The sequence below is a fragment of the Lissotriton vulgaris genome, chromosome 1_1 (genome assembly GCF_964263255.1).
Source record: "Lissotriton vulgaris chromosome 1_1, aLisVul1.2, whole genome shotgun sequence".
Lineage (NCBI taxonomy): Eukaryota > Metazoa > Chordata > Amphibia > Caudata > Salamandridae > Lissotriton > Lissotriton vulgaris.
Window position 1 is genome coordinate 531,705,765 of NC_141685.1, and position 20,095 is coordinate 531,725,859.

The 20,095-nt window shown below is 41.4% G+C and overlaps 1 protein-coding gene across 1 annotated transcript in view; it reads left to right on the forward strand.

The window, feature by feature from the left end:
• EEIG2 (EEIG family member 2) overlaps window positions 1-14,069 on the forward strand; it is a 501,852-nt gene extending 487,783 nt beyond the window's left edge. Inside the window, exon 11 of the mRNA XM_086953895.1 lies at window positions 8,307-14,069. Within this exon, the coding sequence (XP_086810021.1) occupies window positions 8,307-8,349 (43 nt within the window). The 3' untranslated portion in view covers window positions 8,350-14,069. The remainder of the gene's footprint in view (window positions 1-8,306) is intronic.
• Window positions 14,070-20,095: the final 6,026 nt, after the last annotated feature.

Here is a 20,095-nt window from a genome sequence, read left to right on the forward strand (position 1 = left end):
AGGCTGTTCAGGTTGCAACATCCGTCAGGATCAACTACCAGGCTCATCTTCTGGGCCCTGCGCCTTGTGGGAACCTTGCACCTCATCTTCCGGTCTTCTCTTCAACGATGATCCAACAGTGAAGGGAAGAATACCTTTCTAATATTGCCTCCAGTAACCATGGACCGAACACCACCAGGTCGACAACCTTTGCCTTTCACCGCAACACGAGTAGGCTGCGTGTTCGGTGTGCCACGCCTTCTGCTCCAAGAATACTTTGCTGTATTGTTGGGATAAATGCCTTGTTTGATGCAGATTAGAGCGCACCAATATATCTTCGAAGAGGAGCTAGAGGCAGCCCTCTCTGAAGCCTATCCTCTACAGTTTAGCCCGAGCACAGCTGTCAATCTAAATTAGAAACGAAGGAGCAGCAGGATACAGAGGCACCGCAGGTCCCAAAGCATTTGACCGCGAGTACCACCACCCACACGACAGTCGTACATCGTCTCCGTGCACATGCCAAGCACTGCCTCAGCGGGGGTCGGGGTCACATCCAGTGTCTAAGCAGGCATCTGGCCTACCACTGCCTGCAGGCCATGGTCTGTACCGACAAAAAGCCTCCCAAACGATACCACTCCATCCACCAGCACCGAAAACTCCCCACAAGTCTGTCAGGATAGACAGCAACATCAACTGGCGCCAAAAACCCAGCTCCGCTCCAAAAAGCCAGAAGACTGCTTTGATGTCGAGTTGTGAGGCAGAGAGCTCCTTTAACTGCAGGGTCTGAAGATCTGGAGCAGTCAATACTCTAGTGCCTCCAGAAAGAGCTTGATGCACGTCAAAAGACTCATTTTTCTTTCCACCCACAGACTGGCAAGATCTCAATGATGCCTCCACCTAAGGCGCAAGATAATCTTCCATGGAAGAAGAAACTCACTTTGGAGGAGCATCTTGACTTGGATCCAATATCACCCCTCGAGCACAGGAAGCGTCAGGACTGTGCACTAGTGTCCTCCCAACTCGTCCTCCTCCACACCCTTCTTCTCCTTCCTTTCCACATCCGGTATCACCATATACGCCACCTCCACCACCTTCTCCAGAGGGTTCACCACATTTGTCTTAAGGAGGGGACCGTCCTCATACCCTGCAGACCTTTACGAGACCCCCCCCTGTGATCCTGGACCTGGGAATGACCCATGAGACTATTACATTGTAGGTCCCTCCTTGGGGCGATAGCAGATCCAGACCCTCTCCTCCATGTGACACAGCCTCCGCCAAAAAGTAAAACATAGGGCACCTACCTTCTATTAGGTTTGCCTAATACATACCACCAAGGAAGACAAAGACCTCCTGGTCAAGACTGTCGAGGTTTAAGCATGCTCAAGGGCATGCTTTAACCTGTGCCTGACACCATCAAATAGCCCATCAAGCTCAGCGCTGTCGCTCCAAGAGTAGACAAAAATATTAACCCTCACATACAGACCCTCCCATTATCACGGGCAGTGCTACTGGACTTCCAGGTAGTCCACGCAGCGCGCAAATGTGCCAATGCCCTGGGGACAGGCGACGACCTACCCCAGACAAAGAGAGCAAGAAAATTGACACAGCAGGCATTATTCGCTGCACAAATGGCCACTCGTTGCGGGATAGCAAATTAAATTAGCTTGTTCTCCTGCTATGGTATCGACCACTGGGACGAGAAGGAGGAACTTCTTCAGCACCTCTCAGACTAATATAGACAACATGCTCACAAACTAATATCTGAAGGCAAAATCATATCAAATATTACCTCCTGATTTGCCCTTTACACAGCTAATACTGGCGACAGGGGGAACAATTCCAGGGTCCTCATTATCGCTGCGCTTGCCTTCATGTCTCGGGCTTCAAGCCAGAAGTCCAGCATCATCGGTTAAACCTGCTGTTCGATAGCGAGCATCTTTTCGAGCCACCGGTGGATCATTTGTTGGAGAAGATTAAAAAGGGCACTGACTTGGCCAATGCTATGAGTGCTCTTCAGGCATCCTCTCCCGGAGGCTCCTTTCGTCGGCCCCATTATAGGCAGGGGCTAAAACCATCTCCCCTGACACGCCCGCCACTTACCTGCGGCAGCAGCAGTCCCCACGGGGTTAAGCTAGGGGAGGTTTGAGAGGAAACAGGGGTGGAGGAAAAGGGAGGGTAGCCAAAGCGGCTGTCCTGCAAAGCAGTGACTCACTCTCCCTCCCCACCCATCTGTCGGGGGGGGGGGGGGGATTACAGGGGTTTCTCCCACAAAGGGAAGAAATCACCTCAGATGTATGTATCTCCTCCATCACATGCCAGTGCTACTGCTGAGCTCACTGCACTTTCACCAAACATCCCACCCCGCATACACAACCTTTTCCACAGAACATCAGTGCCTCCTTCAAGACGAGGTGCAGGGGCTTATTCTCAAAGGGGCTATAGAACCTATCCCATGACATCGCTGCATTAAAGTGGTGTTCTTTCTGATACCCAAAAAGTCAGGGACCCTCAGTCCTATACTGTACCTCAGGCCACTCAACAAGTATGTCCTGTCCGGTACATTTCCATATGGTCACTCTCGAAGACGTTACCCCTCTACTGCAAAAGGGCCAGTTCATGATACCCTCAATCTGAGGTATGCCTGCGTCCACATTCCCATCCACCCTGCTCACCACCACTACCTTCAGTTCTTGACAAGCGGTCACCATTTTGAATACAAGATGCTGCCCTTGGGTTCACTACGGCCCCCAGGGTATTTACAAAATGGCTTGCTGTGGTAGCCTCTTATCTTAAGAGGAATGGCATCCACATGTTCCCTTACTTGAACGACTGGTGGTTCAACATTGCAAGCAGGCAACAGTGCCTCTTCCACACACAGGCCACCATAGACCTTCTGTAGCTTAGTATATGGTGCTCACTTACTCAGGTGAAGCACCTTGAACTAATCGAGACAACCCTTATGGTGGTTTTAGCTGTCTTAGACAACCATAAAAAGCCCTTGAAGTGGTAGTTGTGGAGAGCAGCCTTCCGGCTTAATTCAGAAGGAGTGTAAAGCAGCTTGTTTTACCTGAACTAATCATATAGTGTAGGTTAAATGAAAAAGAACAACACAGTGTAGTTATAAAAATAAGTATATTTATTATGCATACTCACTAACACATTGGTATATCTCCTACCCGGACATATCAACTTAATACACGCAATTCTTCAAATGTAAACCGGTAAGTAAGCGCAAATACACAGTAGTCTCCAGGGAGACACCAAACCATATACTAAAGAAGTGGAATGTAAACTGTGACCATAGTCGAGATTTGGACCAGAAGACTCAGAAGAGCTGGGAACACAAGGAACAACTCAAGGTAAGTACCCAGGAAATCCACAGAGGCGGTGTGCAGAGTGAAAACACAGCCGCGTACTCAATGCAAGTCAATGGGAAAGTCGCAGTTTTCAAGAAGGACCCTTCCCAGTGGACCCTGAAGAAACCCTGTGGAAGATGGAAGGTTGGAGAGTTACCTCACCCATGGATACCCCAGGAACAGGATACCTACATCAGGAAAGCCTGGTGCATAAGTGTGAAATGACGTTGGAAACAGCTGTAGACCTCAATGGAGGACTTCAGAAAAGATGCCGCTGGCGAAGAAGGGGAAAGAGTCTGGTGGAATCAAGGATGGATTCTTCAAAAGGAGAACCTGCAAGCAGAGAGGAAGAGTCTAAGCCACTCATTAGTGACCAGTAGGCACGGAACACTGATTACAGAAGTGATGACGGTGACCTTGTCACTGCAGCTGTGAGGACCAGGCGACACTGTGGAAGACCAGGAGCCGATCACGAGCTGTCCCACGTCGGAAGTCAAGAACCAGGGGGTCGGTGTCTGGTGGGAGCACCATCAAGCCTTGGCAGCAGCAACAGACGTGGTAAACTAAAAAGGTGCAGCGTTGGGACCAGCAAGGTCCAAGGGACTCACCAAGTGCAGGAATGTCGGAGCAGGCCCAGAGCAACAGGGAGCCCATTGAAGCCAAAGAAGACCCTCAAGAGGACCCACAGGCCTAAGGCACAGGAGTTGCAGGAGGACCTCAAGCAGCTCATCAAAGATGCAGACCCACGGTGCAGAGGATGTGGTGAGGACGAAGATCTTGGCAGGAAGAGTTGATGTAAGCTGGAGCTTCTTGTAGCCTGAAGATCTCAGGAGGACAGAGCCAACAAGTCATGGCAACGGCAAGTCGATGCGGTGCACTGGGGTTGTGTTCCAGCGATTCTGAGGAGGGATACTGCCCTCAAACTTGCTGAGAGGACAGGTAAGGCCTCGAGGGAGTTGCAGAGCCACCACCTGTGTTGCTGAGCCTTTCGGAGTCCGGAGGCCAGCTTTGTTGTGGTGCCTGCAGATGCAGGGGAGTGACTCCTTCACTCCAAGGGAGATTACTTCGGGTGTCCTTGATGCCCTCGGGCCTGGAGAATAACCTGGATAAAGCACAGACACAGGTGACGAAGACGACTTGCAGAACAGCGATACCAGGAGTAGCAGGAGTCTTACCTGGTGCAGTCTTGGTTCCAGGTGAAGTCCAAGGTGCCCTGATGGTTGAAGTTGAAGTGGTTTCGAGGTTGAATCTTGTCCCACGTTGATTCTGAAGTGCTACCCGCTGGTAACCCCTTCAGTACCCTAGGGAAAGTGTTGGGACGATTCAAGGATCCCTCCCAGATGAAGGGCTATCCTTTGTCCAGTTTTGCACCAAAGCAGGGGCCAAGGGCTTCCTGAACTGGCTCAGACTGCAAAAGGGCACCAACTGTGCCCTTCAAAGCAGTCTGGTCGCACTGGGAAGCGCCCCCAGCCCAATACACTAAGTCCTGCCTGGGAGGTTGTCACACCTCCCTGTGGCAGGAAACCTGTTGTTCTGCCTTCCCATGCTTGAGCTCAGCTCAGCTCAGCAGCAGGAGGGCAGAAATGTGTAGTCGGCAGCAGCACTAGCTTGCTGTAAGGCCGTCAAAGGCTGGTACCGGGATTATAGGGGGGCACTCTACGAGACCCCCCCCCCCCCCAGTACATGTGATCCTAGAGCCAACACTGGAATCGGTAATGGGGTAGGATTCCAACATGTTTGATACCAAACCAGTTTCAGTGTAGCCAATATATAGTTAGATATTTCTTAATTGACCTGATGTCCACTATATGTATTAAATGGCTGACCGCACTTACAAAGCCAGGAGAATCAACTCCAGGGTTTGTAGGGGTGTCCTGCTTATGCAGGTGTATCCTAGGTTTTAAGTGTAGTGACCTCAGATATAAGGAACCTCATATCTGTGATGACGGTTGCAAGCACCCACTCACACAGGCTGCAATGGTAGGCCTGTAGTTGCAGTTTGAATGGTCTCTCCCGGGTAGCATAATACATGCTGCAGCCCATGGAAGACCCCTGGTGTACCTATGCGCTGGGTACCTTAGTACCACATAGTAGAGACTTACAAGGGTACACCAGTAGCCTATTATGGAGGTACCAAAGTACTTACCAATGTCAAATTTAGGGAAAGAGCACAGTGACTGGGGTAATGATTAGCAGGATCCAAGTCAGACTAGTCAGAAAACAGCATAACACCAGCAAAAAATGGGGGGTAATGATGAAAGCAGATCCTACATAATTTAGGCTTCACTATCACTACAGTCAAGTCCCACTTTCAACCCCTGCAAGTCCAACCCTTAGTGGGGCAGTTCTCAACAGAGTCACTGGAAAAGCTTAACACAGCCAAGCGCGGGCCCAATATTTCCAACTGTTACAGCCACTTTGTTAGCCAGATTGGCACTTAACGGTCTGAACAGTAATGCGCCTCCTTGTTATGAAGCCTTTTGCTTTGTCATGATCGCTCATGCAAGATTGTTACTTTAAGCTGCTGGCCATCCAGCTTACACTTAAACCCTTCTTCCATCAAAAACAACGCAAGTTGGTACTCATCAAGACAGACAACATGACACCCATGTGTTACCTTAAGAAACAGGGAGGCACACACTCTCCACAGCTGTCAACACTAGCGCAGAACATTTGGCATTGGGCACTTCACCACAGGATACGTCTGCTTGCGTAGTACCTACTGGAAGTGGATATCGACTTTGCCAACCTGCTAAGCAGGATGCAGCAGCAAGTCCAGGAGTGGGAACTCCACCCTCCAGTCCTACTCTCATACTTCTATTGTTGGGGTTTTCCCCACTTAAATCTCTTCGCAACCGCTCAAAATACCAACGCTTCGACTCCAGGGTTCCATGTCGACAGCCCATGGGCAATGCACAATGGATGAACTGGTATGGTATATTTGCCTGCGCTTTTCTGCCTTTCCCATTCCTTTTGTAGGTGGTTTGGAAGCCTCACCAAATGTGCCTTACCCTCATCCTGGTGGCTCCCACGTGGCCCAGACAACCCGTGTACATGAACCCTCCACTAGAAACTGCCAAACCAACCAGACCTTCTCATACAGAACCAAGGCATCATCAGGCTTTCAAACTCCAGGTAGGTCAATCTTGCAATATCCTGAGGTCTTAGAATGTGGCTACCTTAATCTGCCTGCAGAATGTATGTCTATCCTTAAAGAGGCAAGTAAACCCATCACACAGGCCTACTATGCAGCTAATTAAAAAGGATTTGTCCACTACTACCTTCCAAGCATATAGATCCTCTAGAACCAGCAGTCCAAAATATAGACTGCTGTCTTCTTCATCATCAGACTTCAGGCCTCGTTAAGACTCCCATATGTCTTCATCTGGCTGCAGTCACAGCTTACTTACATAATAGAGTGCGCTCTATCTTGTTTAGAATCCCAGTCATCAAAGCTTTCATGGAAGGGCTCAAAGGGGTTATCCCGCATGGGTACCTCCGGACCCTATCTGGAACCTCAATATAGGACATACTTGTCTCATGGACCCTTCTTTTGAACTCTCCACTTGTGCCCTCTGCAGATACTGTCTTGGAAGGTTGCCTTCATTGTTGCTATCACATCTTAAAGACATGTCGGCGAGCTCCAAACTTTTACTCTGGAGGAGCCTTTCTTCCAGGCTCATAATGACAGTCATCCTTAGGACAAACCCAAAGTTTCTGCCAAAGGTGATATCCCTCTTCCATGTTAACCAAACTATACAGCTACAAGTTTTCTTCCCACAGTCAGGCTCAGTTGCAGAAGGGCCCTACATACTCTGGATGTCAAACGTGCCCTCCTGTACTACATTGGCAGCCCTTTTGTAAAACTCAGCAACACTTAGTCGCTTTCGCCAACTAAACAGATGCCATACCCTGTCTAAAGGGGGGCGTCGCTTGATAGCTTGTCAAGTGTATTCAAACTTGCTATACCAAAGCCAAAAGGCAACTGAATGCCCCCACAGACTAAACTCGCCTTGCAAAAAGGGGGCCTCTATGCCCTTCCTTGGAAACATCCATATAGCTAACATATCTAAAGCAGCTACTTGGTATACTTCTGCACATGTTCACCAGCCACTACTGTGTGGACGTCTTTGCGGGTCAACAAGCAGAGGTTGGCCAAGCTTTGCTATGAACTCTGTTTCAGTCCTCTACAACATCCTCTGGCTAGCCCCTTCTAAGGGAAGTGCTGCTTTACAGTCTATGCAGAGGAAGTTTATCTACAGCTACACATGCCACAAACTGAATGTTTTACACGGCAAGCATCTGTTTGTGGTATATAGTGATGTAGTTTCACATGGGCCCACCCTGTCCCCCAAAAGCCTCTAGTTGTTGCAGATGGTTCTTTCTCTTTCTCCTTTTGCATGGTTCTCTACCTTTTATTTGTATGCGCTATCTTCATCCTCAACCGCACTGCGGAAAACAATCTAACAATGGGGCTGATGCCCCTGCGTATTATCAGTCACTGGAGAAGTAAGTGTTCCTCATCACTCTAAAGACGTTTTCGAAGAAAAATAAGTTGCACACTTCCAAGCCCAACACTAAGTGCAGGAGTGTGTAGAGCATGTGAATCTACAGCACTACCTGCCACAAACAGATGCTTACTGGGTAAGTAACATTTGTTATGCTGCACATGAATGCAGGGTCAAAAAATATAAATAGGGTGTACAGGGTTGCCTGTCTTCAGGATTGTGCCAGAACTTACAGAAAATAAGGAATGTGATGAGCAAGAACTGCACTTGTTACAAAATTTACAGGTAAGAAAAATGTATAAAGCAAAATAGACTCATTCATGAAAAGACTACAATATATTCAAGTGATATACTTTTTTCCATTTAGGGTATCCCTAACAAAAACAGTTTGCTGTGTACAAGTATTTGTTATGTCATCATTGTCAAGGCACACTGATTCCATTATTTTTAACTCTTGTTTCAGAGTCGGGGCTAGTGCTTACGAACAAGTGGTCATCAAGCGCTAGAATGGAACTTGCATTCTGTGGAATAGTTTTGGAATCAATATTCTTACTTCATGTTGTACTTCCAGTTGCTGTCAAAGCAGTGCTACAAAGAAAAGTGGAGAATAGTTGAACTCCATGAATAGACCAGTCGCCGCTGGACTGAATAATTTGAGAGTGCCTCATACTTCAGCAAGGATGTAGTTCTTTGACATTTATTGTATGCTTGAATTGTGTGATTCTTCCATACTGTTGTTAGAATGTCAACTCTTTCCTCACTAGGTATAAACTGCAAACATATTTACCATAGTATGTGGTATTTCTCAATGTTTACATAGAAGTTCATGGTCAGTAATATCATGCTCGCATTTTGAAACTTTAATATGTGATGTGTATTGCAACACTGATTTTAACTTGCCAGTCTTCAGCAAATCCTGTTAAAAATATAAACATAGTTCTTAGACTATAACTCTTTATAACAATCTGTAATATGTTTCCATTCCTATCCATGCTCTGCAGGTAGTTAGTCATATAAAGTTATAATTTTAACACATTTGAAACTAGGGAATTGGAGTTTCAGAAGAGTATGCTCAATACCTTTGGTGTGTACAAAATAACCTGTTTTACTGTAGTACTGCTTTATAGAAACAGGCATTTGAAAAGCTGTCATTCATTACAGTGTACAAATGCAAAAAATAAGTAATCTAGTTGATTTTGAAGGACGTTGTATCCCCTGATTGCGGTAATTCTAGTTGCGTTTTAGGTAGGGAGAGTAGGTAAATAAGGCTTCCTGAATTAACTTGAATCTTAAACTATTATTTTTTTAGAGCATGTAGCACAATCAACCAAAAATGTTTTGGTACCCCAGGACACAATTTGACCCTGTTTTAAAAGACCACTGTTGCATTCTAAAAAGGGACATACTTTTTTTTACAGTAATAACATTTTGTTCTTTACCTTTTAACTTTTTCATTTTGAAATTGAAAACTCTACCTAAGAATCTTTGTTTTAACATTTTTGCAAACATTCTCTTGCTTCAACTTTTTCTGATTTTTGTGAACAAACTTAAGTCCTGGAAACTGGAGGTCCTGAGACTGATTATATTAGCAAATGTGCACAGAGAAATTATGCATTTTCCTGTTTATGGAAAGTGAAAGTAAATGCAACCTTTTACTTGCACCTTTTTGCCTTTATAGAACTGCACTTCCTTTCCTCCTATGGGGCAACTTCCTATTTCAAGGGGAATGTCACGCAATGGATGGCAGTCTAACTAAGAAAGTAATTACAAAAAGTCGAAACTATGAGAAATGAAAGACATTTCTCATGCTCAACCTGGAATAAGTTAACACATTAGTACTACAGAACAACAAATATTAATTTTGAAATAAACATACATCTCTTTAATGTGCTGAAGAACCAAAGCAATGTGCGAGTACTAAACATAAGAACTAGCTGCCTGACTAAAGACAGTTAAGAAAAAAACTGTTAAGAAACCCACAAACATGTGCCATTATACCTGCTGATAGAATAAAAATGATCTTGAGTTTATTTTCAGTAAAGATAGTACTGGGTAAAATAGACAGCAAGTAAATTGAGAGAGTTCAGCAAAAATATTTGTGATGTAGTAAAAAAAATTACGACAAAATCTAAAAAGTAATTGTGGCGGAAGCCATATTTAATTTGATATTTTATTTACATTTTGATGCACCATGATAACGCCCAACAAGAAAAATTAATACCTACAAACAAATATGATTTTTGTTTTTTGGGGACTCTTACACGAATTGCAGACTTATTGATCGTATCAAGAAGCTTATAACTGTGGTTTGATTATGCATCAATAATTATTGTATGTGGCCTGAAAAATAACCCTTTTAATTTCTGTGCCTAAAAATGCATGGTGGAAGGATTCAGTTTGAAACTGCATCACCTACAGAGATTATTTTTGTTATCATTAAATTAACCTGTTATTCTAATGAAAAGTAGATTTACTGTTCATTATAAAACTGTTCCTAATATTTTGATTAGTATACATGTTTCACTTGAAATTACTTCTTAATAGAGATAAACATTTTAGATAAATGTCACAGTACTGCTTTAAGTCTCATATGGCTAAATTACTATATTCCAGAAAAATATCCTTTAGAGGACTGAAGGTTCTAATTTGTTTGGCAGGATCCATACAAAATTAGAGTAGCCAGAACATAATCGAAAGGCAGAGTACAAAAAAGTGGACACTTGCAAGCTTTACTTGCTAATCACACATTTTCGTCTGGCTCCTTCAGTAAAAGTTAAAGGTTAGTAAGGTCAGAAATTATATAGAGTTGTTTTATTCTTCATGCGCGTAAAATATATTTTGTGCTAAATGTAAGGAGTACGAAAAAAGGAAATTAAGGAAATCTTAAAGCCTATTGCAGTTTTTGTAGGAATGGAACAGTACAATATATGTCGTTTGCAGCACAACTTTTATTGTCTTGAAGGAAGCCTCTCCATTTCGCTATTTGAATATTTGGGAGAAATATTTTTCTACTATTTCTCAATCCTGTTGAAGTATTTTATTCATAGGTGTTTTTAAGTGGGTTATATTGTATGGGAACGGTTTATAAAAATACAATTTCAAAATTCATTAACATAGAATAATACATATCCTTTTATAACATGAAGACAAAGAATATACAGTTCAGATATGGGAAGCTGCAATGGCGTAGTCATTTTTATGTTAGTTTTATTTGAAGTATTGCTTTTAAGTTTATAGTTATAACAGTCATCTTGTGAAGGACACATGATTTATATACGCTAAAAGAAACAGCTTGTTTGTTTGATATTTCATCCTTATAACTCGTCATGTGTATCTTTCCTTAAAAGCCAGTGTGTATGCCAGCTAAATTGGGTAATGGCATGACTGGCCCCACGTGGCCTTTTGTTATTGCATTATGTACATTTTGATTGGGCGTTAATTGTTTTGAGTGTGTATTGTTTGAGGATATAGATGGTGTGTAGGCAAAGTCCTCTTTTCTTTAACATCTTATATCCTTTTGGAAGACATAGTCTACCAATTGGACATGATAGAAAAGTCTTGGCATAACCAGCTTCAAAGCTCTGGTTGATGCAATACTGATAGGAGACCTGGACTTTTTCAGTAATCAGTCAATCAATTGAATTAAAATTAACATCTCATAACGTTATGTCCTAGAAATTCAAGTTGCCAACATAAGTATATAAAGCACTCCTGCTATCTTCTAAAAATATTATTAGTGGGTGCTTTTTAGATTAAATCCCACTGTTGAACATGTTACGTATTTATGCTAGCTGTTCAACTATATCTATCTTGAAAATGGGTAATTTCGGAGATTGCGTAACTATATGCCTTAATCTCTCAGAAACAATAGGGAAATACCCCACCATTTATTTTGTTATATATATCCGTTGCCTTTTCTAGTGCACTAGGGAATATTTCTTTAAATACAGCATTCACATTAATATTCTTAATCTGCTCTTGAATTCCTCTGCCTGTGATTGTTTTTGTGCATTGTAAAATGCAACCGGAGATATAAATCTGCACATTATTGCCTACCAGAAAATTCTAAAGGCTTCATTTGGATTAATATGTTGTAAATTATATCGGTTTCTAACTTTTCAAACATCCAGGCATAAACATTACTCTTAACAATTTCCTTTGTGGCAGAGTAAAATTAAGAATATTTCAGTTCCATTAATTTGTCTCAACTAAAAAAAAAAAAAATAATGCTGAACACCACTGTGCTAAGGGTGATAGCATTTGCCAAGATTGCTCACACCAGTCATTCAAGCTCAGATTTTCTTTCCTGGAGTCGAATCACCAAGCAGGCGAGGAGTGGATATGTGATATTCACCGAGAAACAGAAGATTTTTAGCTGCTGAAAGTTATCTCAGAGCATTATGTGCATCAGTACCACTTTTACTGCCAGAGAAATGTGTCTCAAAGTGTGTTTCAGATGCAAGTTTTATTGTAAATGGAATTGTACTTTCTGCTTGACTCAGGTGTATGTAACCATTTCTCAGATATTGTCCAACGGGCCAAACTGCTTGAAAGCTGTACTGGTTTGTCACATTTGCTTTGAAAACATCTTTCTTGCACACACAACTTCATGTGTGAAAGGCTGTAAGGTGGATTATATGAGTGTTCTAAGCAAAATCTGGCTGTTCTTCAGGTAATATTTGGAAAGCGAGTCCTATCGCATTTTGTTTGTTTTCTAGAGGTACAACTCCTGATATGAGAGCAGAGGTGTTGCGGTATCATAGTTTTATTTGTTTCACTTCACGATGCATGTAATCGAAATTTGAGTTTTACTGAGGTCAGGTGAAATCAGATGCACTGTATTTCCTAACCTTGGGAAATACAAACAGTTACCAGATTTAAAAGCTAAGAACAGAACACGCTCACAGATATTTAAAATGCTACATGTGTATCTCTCTACATTAGTTAGCAAATGGGGAATAACTACCTTGGTGTAGGCAATCTGTTTAAAACTGAAGTTGACAGGAAATGTTAGATCCAGCAAACCTCCAAGGAAAAATAGAGAGAACACACTGTAAATGAAGGAAATGCTTATTAATTGAACATAGTATACAGTACTAAAATTCTACACTGCCACAATCATCCATAACTGCTGTTCTTGAGTCGTTTATCTTTTTGAATAAAAAAAGACAATAAAGTGACCTGTTTGGGTTGTCTAGTATATTAAGGCATAGAAAATCAACACTTCATCTGAAAATGCAATGCTTTTTAACATTCAGCAAAATCTGTCACAATTATGTGCCTCTGAAATAATCATTTAAAACGCTTAAGATGTTTAAACAGTCAGTGCTTTTGGAATCTTTATATATATATAACTGGATTATTTTGTTCTATCAGCTTTTCTATTTAACCCGTTGCTAAGTATTTCTGACTCCCAGATCTTTTACCACAAAGCAGATAGTGCCCTGTAAAGTGTATTTAACACTTATCGTGAAACTTAGATCTAAAAGTGTTTTTTATACCAGCCCTTGTTCTGTTCGCAATCCTCTTTTTTGTAACATGCATCTCAAATTTAAATATAAATATGTGTGTATGTTCAAGACATTAGTTAGCATTTCTCTCAATGTTCAAGACTCAACCTCTTCTGCACAAAATATCTCTTGTATTAAACACTTGGATCCAGGATTCCATTACAATTCAAGGAACACGATTGGTATCTAAAAATGAACCTACTACTAGCTAGATGATTACCTTCTAAATGTTATCAATGTAGTAAACTATCCATTCGATGTGGCGTTTTTGGGCTCTTGGATTTTTTATTATGTAGCAAAAGTACGGGTAATATGCTTTTAGAACCAAGAGAGAATTTCCTGTATATAAGCTAAGCACTTGAGCAATTTGGATCAGGTCTGCCTGTGGACATGAACTCTCTTTATTTTATGCTTCACCTTAATTTAGCAATCTGCATGTTAACTCTGACTGGTTAGTTCATTGTGTACATGTTTATCAGGATACTGTAACTTGCTTTATGAAGTGATTCCATGAGTAATATTTTTGTACTTGGAGAATGACCTTCACAATTGCACATACTGTACTTTTCCCTCACTGTACACTATACTTAATAATTCCAAGAAAACTGACAAATAATTTTTTTAGAAATTTCTTTTTTATTGTAAAGTATTTGTAATAATGTGTATGTGATGTATTTTGTATGTTCAATAAAATTAAAGTCTTATTAAAACTGGAATGACAACCACTGATTTATTGTATGTATACAAGGGTGACAATGGATGTATGGGGCAGAGAAGTGACCATGTTCATATTGAATCAGTAAATTCACATAAAACAAAAATAGTTACATTTTGATATGTGATTAAGTAAGTACATGCCCTTTCTAGTAAAAAAAGAAAAAAAAAGTGTGGATGCTTGGACCTTTTATTCCCAAACAATTTTGCCAAGTTAAACTTTAATTGGAAAAGTCCCAAATGTGCACCTGTCTCTGTCTGCACTTTCTTTCAAGAGTATGGACAAGTGCCATGGACTGGCTGTACATTTCACCAGCCAATTACCTCCCTCTCACAACCATGCATCCCAGAATTCTTAGTGGCATTGACTCATATAAGCTAACAAGCTAGGGCAAGATTCCGAATGCTAGGTTAGAAAACCTTAAATCTACTTGAGTCGGTTTTAGTTTTCTGACTTTTATTGTACTAAAAAGAAATCCCAAGAGCACCCTTGAAAACATAGGATAGCCGCAGCTTTATATTAGAACTCCAGCTTCACAAAATGTACTTTTGGGATTTCCCCCTATGTGGCAATTCTCCAGGTTTAAATCATTCCATAGGGGACCAGCCACGTGTAAAATATTTTTAGTTTGGAAACTGGATTGCCAAAGCCCAAGAATGGGACAGCCTCCTCTATATAGCGCCTTCATAGATGTGAATTCAGTCTTTTGTACGTCAAATAGGACACTTCGCGAAAATAAATTCGAGTAGCAGAGGAAATTATCTATACTTTATCAATATTATAAATGGATGGAGTCACTTTTGATACCAAAAACAGACTTGACAGACCACAAAAATATCTATCTTTACAAGGGAGCGGGGGAGGGTAACAGTCAAGATGGCTATTGGCCCCTCTAGTATTTGATGTGTTTCTGTCAGATATGAGTGAATTCAAGAAAATAGGGTTTTAGCTAATACTGGAGGGCTGAATAACGACACTGATGATATGCCATTAAGATATTGGTATTTCAGCAGTTAATTAAATTGGTTAAGCACCATTGCAAGACAATATTTTCTTATGGTCAGTACTAAGAAAACCAAAAAATGAGGGTTTGTAAAATAAGCAGCCTTTGTCGGAGGTATAAGAAGAAAACATTCGGCATAGTCCCAGAAAGGAGTTAATCTGATGGATACATTTACTGCAGATTTCCACCTTTATATATTCCAGGCTTAATAATTCATCTTAAAACGTCTTTAACAGTTCTCCGGCAATAGTAGATGGTGGTGACTCCGTCATGACATCAGATTTGGAGCCATAATTATTTCAGCGGAGCCATATAGCACCAGGATCGGCGTTACAGTATCAGTTCTGTTTTTCCGTACCGTTTGATGTGATTTAGAGCTTCACTCTCCTTATGAGGAGATTCTCTTTAACAAACAAAAATATTTTGTCAAATCATGATTAACTTTATTTGGCATATTTGTCGAAAAAACATAAATCATATACAAAAAACATATGATAAAGTGTAAAAAAAATACTAATTCCAGCATCAGCAGTCCCCCTTGTTTCTGAACCTAAAACTATTTCTAACTGCCTTAGTGATCACAACCCTGTATATTTCTCCCTAGATTTAATTTCCATGAAAATCTCTGGAGAAAAAGGGAGTTAACAGGCTTTTAATAAAAATAAAGGAATGAGGGTCAGGTGGGAAAAAAACGACCCAATGTGCTTTACACAAAAAGTAGTTCAGGAATTCCTAATGGCATGTTTGACAGACAATCCTTCTCCAACCGTATTGAGAAATTGTAATCTTTTATGGGGGGTAATATCTGAGGGCATGAAGGTCAATAGACCAATAGACCAACGTTGGTTTAATACTACATGTACTGCTGCCCGCAAGCATTTAAAGCTTGGATTAAAATCGACCCCACGATGCACCATGGCTGTTCGTAGAGCGAAAGGGGAATATAGTAATATTGTGGTGGCTAGGAAAAAGGAAATCAGAACAAAGGCTTGAGAAGGCCTGACAGCCCCTGCATGAAGTTCTGGGAGGGAGTAAATCACCCTTTTCTCTCAGATTCTGACACCCCCCCATGGATGAAGCTCCGATTCCCGAAGTTAAGTGGGTATCCTACTTTCCAGGAGCTTTTCAGCATAATCAGGAAGGGAGATTTCATACTGTTGACCTACCCGGACTTGTTGAACCGAAAGTCACACAGGCCTATCAAATTGGGTGAGGTAGTCTTGGCGATAAACCGCTCAACCCCAGGGAAAGCCTCTGGATCTGCTGGGGTGGCAGTTGATGTCTTTATATCAAACATATTCCTCTAGGGTCTGGTCTGACCCAACGTTTTTAAGGTGCGTAGTAGAAAGCCACATACCTGAGTTGTGGCGCTCAGTCATCTTAGTTCCTATTTTCAATAAAGGAGATAAATCAGACCTGGCCTTTTATAGGGCAATATCTCTGATTGATGATACTGCAAAAATCTTGGGGAGGATAATACTGGCCCCCCTTGAAACGTGAGCTAATAAAAATAGGATCTTAACCCACATACAGTTTGGGTTTAGACCGGGAATAGGCACTGCAGAGCAATGATTATACTTGACCTTATTACTAGCAAATATGTAATAGCAATAAGGGGGCACCCGTATGACTTTTATAGATATCAAGTGCATTCGATTTGGTCAATAAGACCACACTTTGCAGCTAATGCAGAATATAACATAGGTGTATTTGTAAAGCGCATGATTACCCATAGGTGTCCTGATGCTGAATAACAGGTTTATTGTTACCCAACTCAATGGTACTCATTTTATCGACCTCAGATGGATGAAAGGCTGAGTGGACTAGCTGGGATTTGAACCTGTGACCATGAGGTCGAACACAGGCCCCTGCAGAGGCTGCTTTAGTCCACTGAGCCACCACACCCAGCTCATGGAGGTCGAACCTGATCTCCTTACTTAAGTAAAACAGCTACACTATGATCTGAAAGTGGCAGTATGCTATGGACCACAAGGGGAATTAACCTCCCAAATATCGTCTCTATGAAGAGTAAGATATATCAATGACATAACTGAACACCTTGCACAAGCTAAGGTGGACCTGCCTTAGATAGGTAAGTGCTCTCTCTCCATACTTTATGCAGATGTTGCTATACTGATTGCTCACACACCAAATAGCCTCCACAAGCTGGAGTATACGGAAAGGCGGGACTTAAAATTTTGGCAATTTTATACCATGACATGGGGGCCCCTCAATTAAAAAGACAAATAATTTTTTGTTACTTTTAGTTCCGCTATAAAATGGAGGGCCCAATTCAAACGAAATCCTTACAAATGAGCAGAAATACGGCAGCTTTCTTCCATTTTTCAAGGACTTTAAATCATAAACCCCTGCCTAAGATGATTGCCTTGTTTAAATCAAAATGTATTTCGGCTGCTGTCTGAGACTGGTGTGTGGGGTTTTCAAAATGCAGATAAACTGCAGCCTATTGAAAATATTTTTTCACGGAAATTGATGGCAGTGCATAAAAACATTGCACATTTTATTTGCCACGAAGAGCTGAGCATCCCTTTTATAGAGGACCAAATACAAATTTCCTCACTCTTGTGGATCAAATGCCGGCTGAATTTTGAGGCTGAGCTGCTAAGAGAGTGCAGCTGACAGCTCTGACTGCTTAGCCTTTCAAAATAATAACAAAATCCTGTGGTTGGCGTATATTAAATCTGGTGTTCTGAAATTGGGACTTAATGATATTGTTCACATATCCCAGAGACATTAAGGCCGATGCAAATGTCTTTGTGAAATCACGCCATGAAGAATTTTGTAGGAACGAGAGATTACGGAGCGTGTTTAAAATGAAGTCCGTTGAGTTGTATGCCCAAGTATCAACCGGCACTAATTTCGAACCTTCCTTGATCTGGCTTGATAATACAGTTCACCGCTTGTTGACATGTTTTTGACTAAATCTTATTTAAAATTAGCTTTTCTAACACCATGTCCATGGAATAATGTATTACCACCTTGCCATTGTAACAATGTTTCATTACAGAGTACATCACTTTACCTTATTTTGTCCTTTATATTCAGGTCCAAGAGTTGCCTTCCTAGTACCCGTATTGCATCAGGCAGGAATGACCTCTTATCTGTCTGCAATGGAGTACTTAGAAAAATTCGTTTCAACAGACCTGTGCTTTGCAACTCTAAATTTCCTCAAGAGTGCGCTAAATAGTAGAAGTGGCTATGAGCTGCTAAGCTTTTAATTGGCTGAAAACCGTAGTTTATGTGATTACTTATTATATTGCTTATGAGTACTATTGTTAGTTTCAAACGAATGCTAATGTCTTTGTCCCTTTGAGATAAATATTTTAAAACCACTACTTAAAACATTTCATCACGTATTTTTGTATACGTTTTATGCAATAAAGTTAAATTTGACTTGAAAAATATTTATTATTTGGTGCAGTAGGGACAATGTCACCACCTAAATATTCAGGCTTAAAGTCTTGTTGACAACACATACCCACACAACTGTCTGTGGTGCCTAAGTTCGTCCTCTGTCAACAGATTCACCGTAAGGCCATCAAGGAGTGTCAGTCCAAATTCACTCGCTCGCTCCGAAGAAGGTCCTAAGAGGCTGGCTGGCTGCCAGTAAAGAACAGTATAATATTCAAAATGTGCTGCCTAACCCATAAAGCCCAGCTGGGCAAGGATCCCGAGTATCTGTCATAGGCTCAATTGATATTACCCTGCTAGGAACTTGCGTTCCAGTGAGAAGGAACTACTGTCAGTCCCCAGCATTCAACCATCTTGATGGGCTGAAGACATTTTTCCTATCTGGCTCCTACCAGTTGGAACAAACTGCCATTTCATGTCAGAACCTGTCCTGACTATAATACATTTAGCATTATTAACAATGGGGTTACCCAGTAAAGCACAGAACCTGGGGATTAGTACAGTAAACGAACAATGGTTCTGCTATTTTCAATCGTGGAAAAAAGCAACAACAACTTTTTATCAAATCAAGGCCCCTATAGTGGCATGCTCGTTGAATGGAACATAAAAAATCAATTACAAAAAAAGAAAGAAGAAAAAAAGAAGATTCTTTCTATTATTTCTGAAACAATTAATATTTATAATAAAGTTTGATAGTGTATACACACACATAATATAGACAACATATTATTGATAACAAATAGATCACATCACATTATAAACATAAGTCTAAACATTACATAAATATGCACATCACAACACATTACAATATATACATATAAAAGTGATAGTATACAACATCAAGTTCTTCAGATCACGTCCTATTCTTAGGACGTTTTAATAGACACGTCGACGTTTCGACCCCTCTTTATGTCGCAAAAACTTAATTTGTCAATCTGGGGTCTTAATCAGGACTACATAAAAGTGTGTGCAAACTATACAAAAAAGGGGGACCAAAACACATCTATATTAGAAAAAGGGTTCCTATTAACCTGGGAGAACTCTCTTCTATATTCTACTACAGATCCAGTGCTCACCGATTTAATGCGATGTAGCGTTCTCAATAATCAATAAATCAAATGCTGGTAACCGTAAAGGAAATCAATCATTCATTCACCTTATGCTTCAAAAGTAAGAACAAACATAGTAGCCTAGTTAAACATGTTTAGCATATTCTGTTGTATTCTTACAAAACAAGGAGAGTGTACAAAACTCACCTTTCTCAGTATTTGTATCAACACTCCAATTATACAACAGGGTGCATAATCAGGACATCAGTCTCTGTATTCAACAGCGTAATAATCACTGCCTGTGAAGGAATTAGCAAACGTCCATTATATCTAGCTTGGCTCACAATCACATTTAAATGCACTCCAGTACCCAAAGTGAATTATTTGACCATCAAGACGTACCTCTAGGGGGAGGAGCCAAGATGGCGCCCGGGTCGGACGCGTAGTCCCTCGGCTCCGAGGACCATCTCCTCCTTTGTTATTATCCTGCTGGCGATCCTGCACCAAGGCGGCACATTGCGGAAGCTGATGTGTTCCGACGAC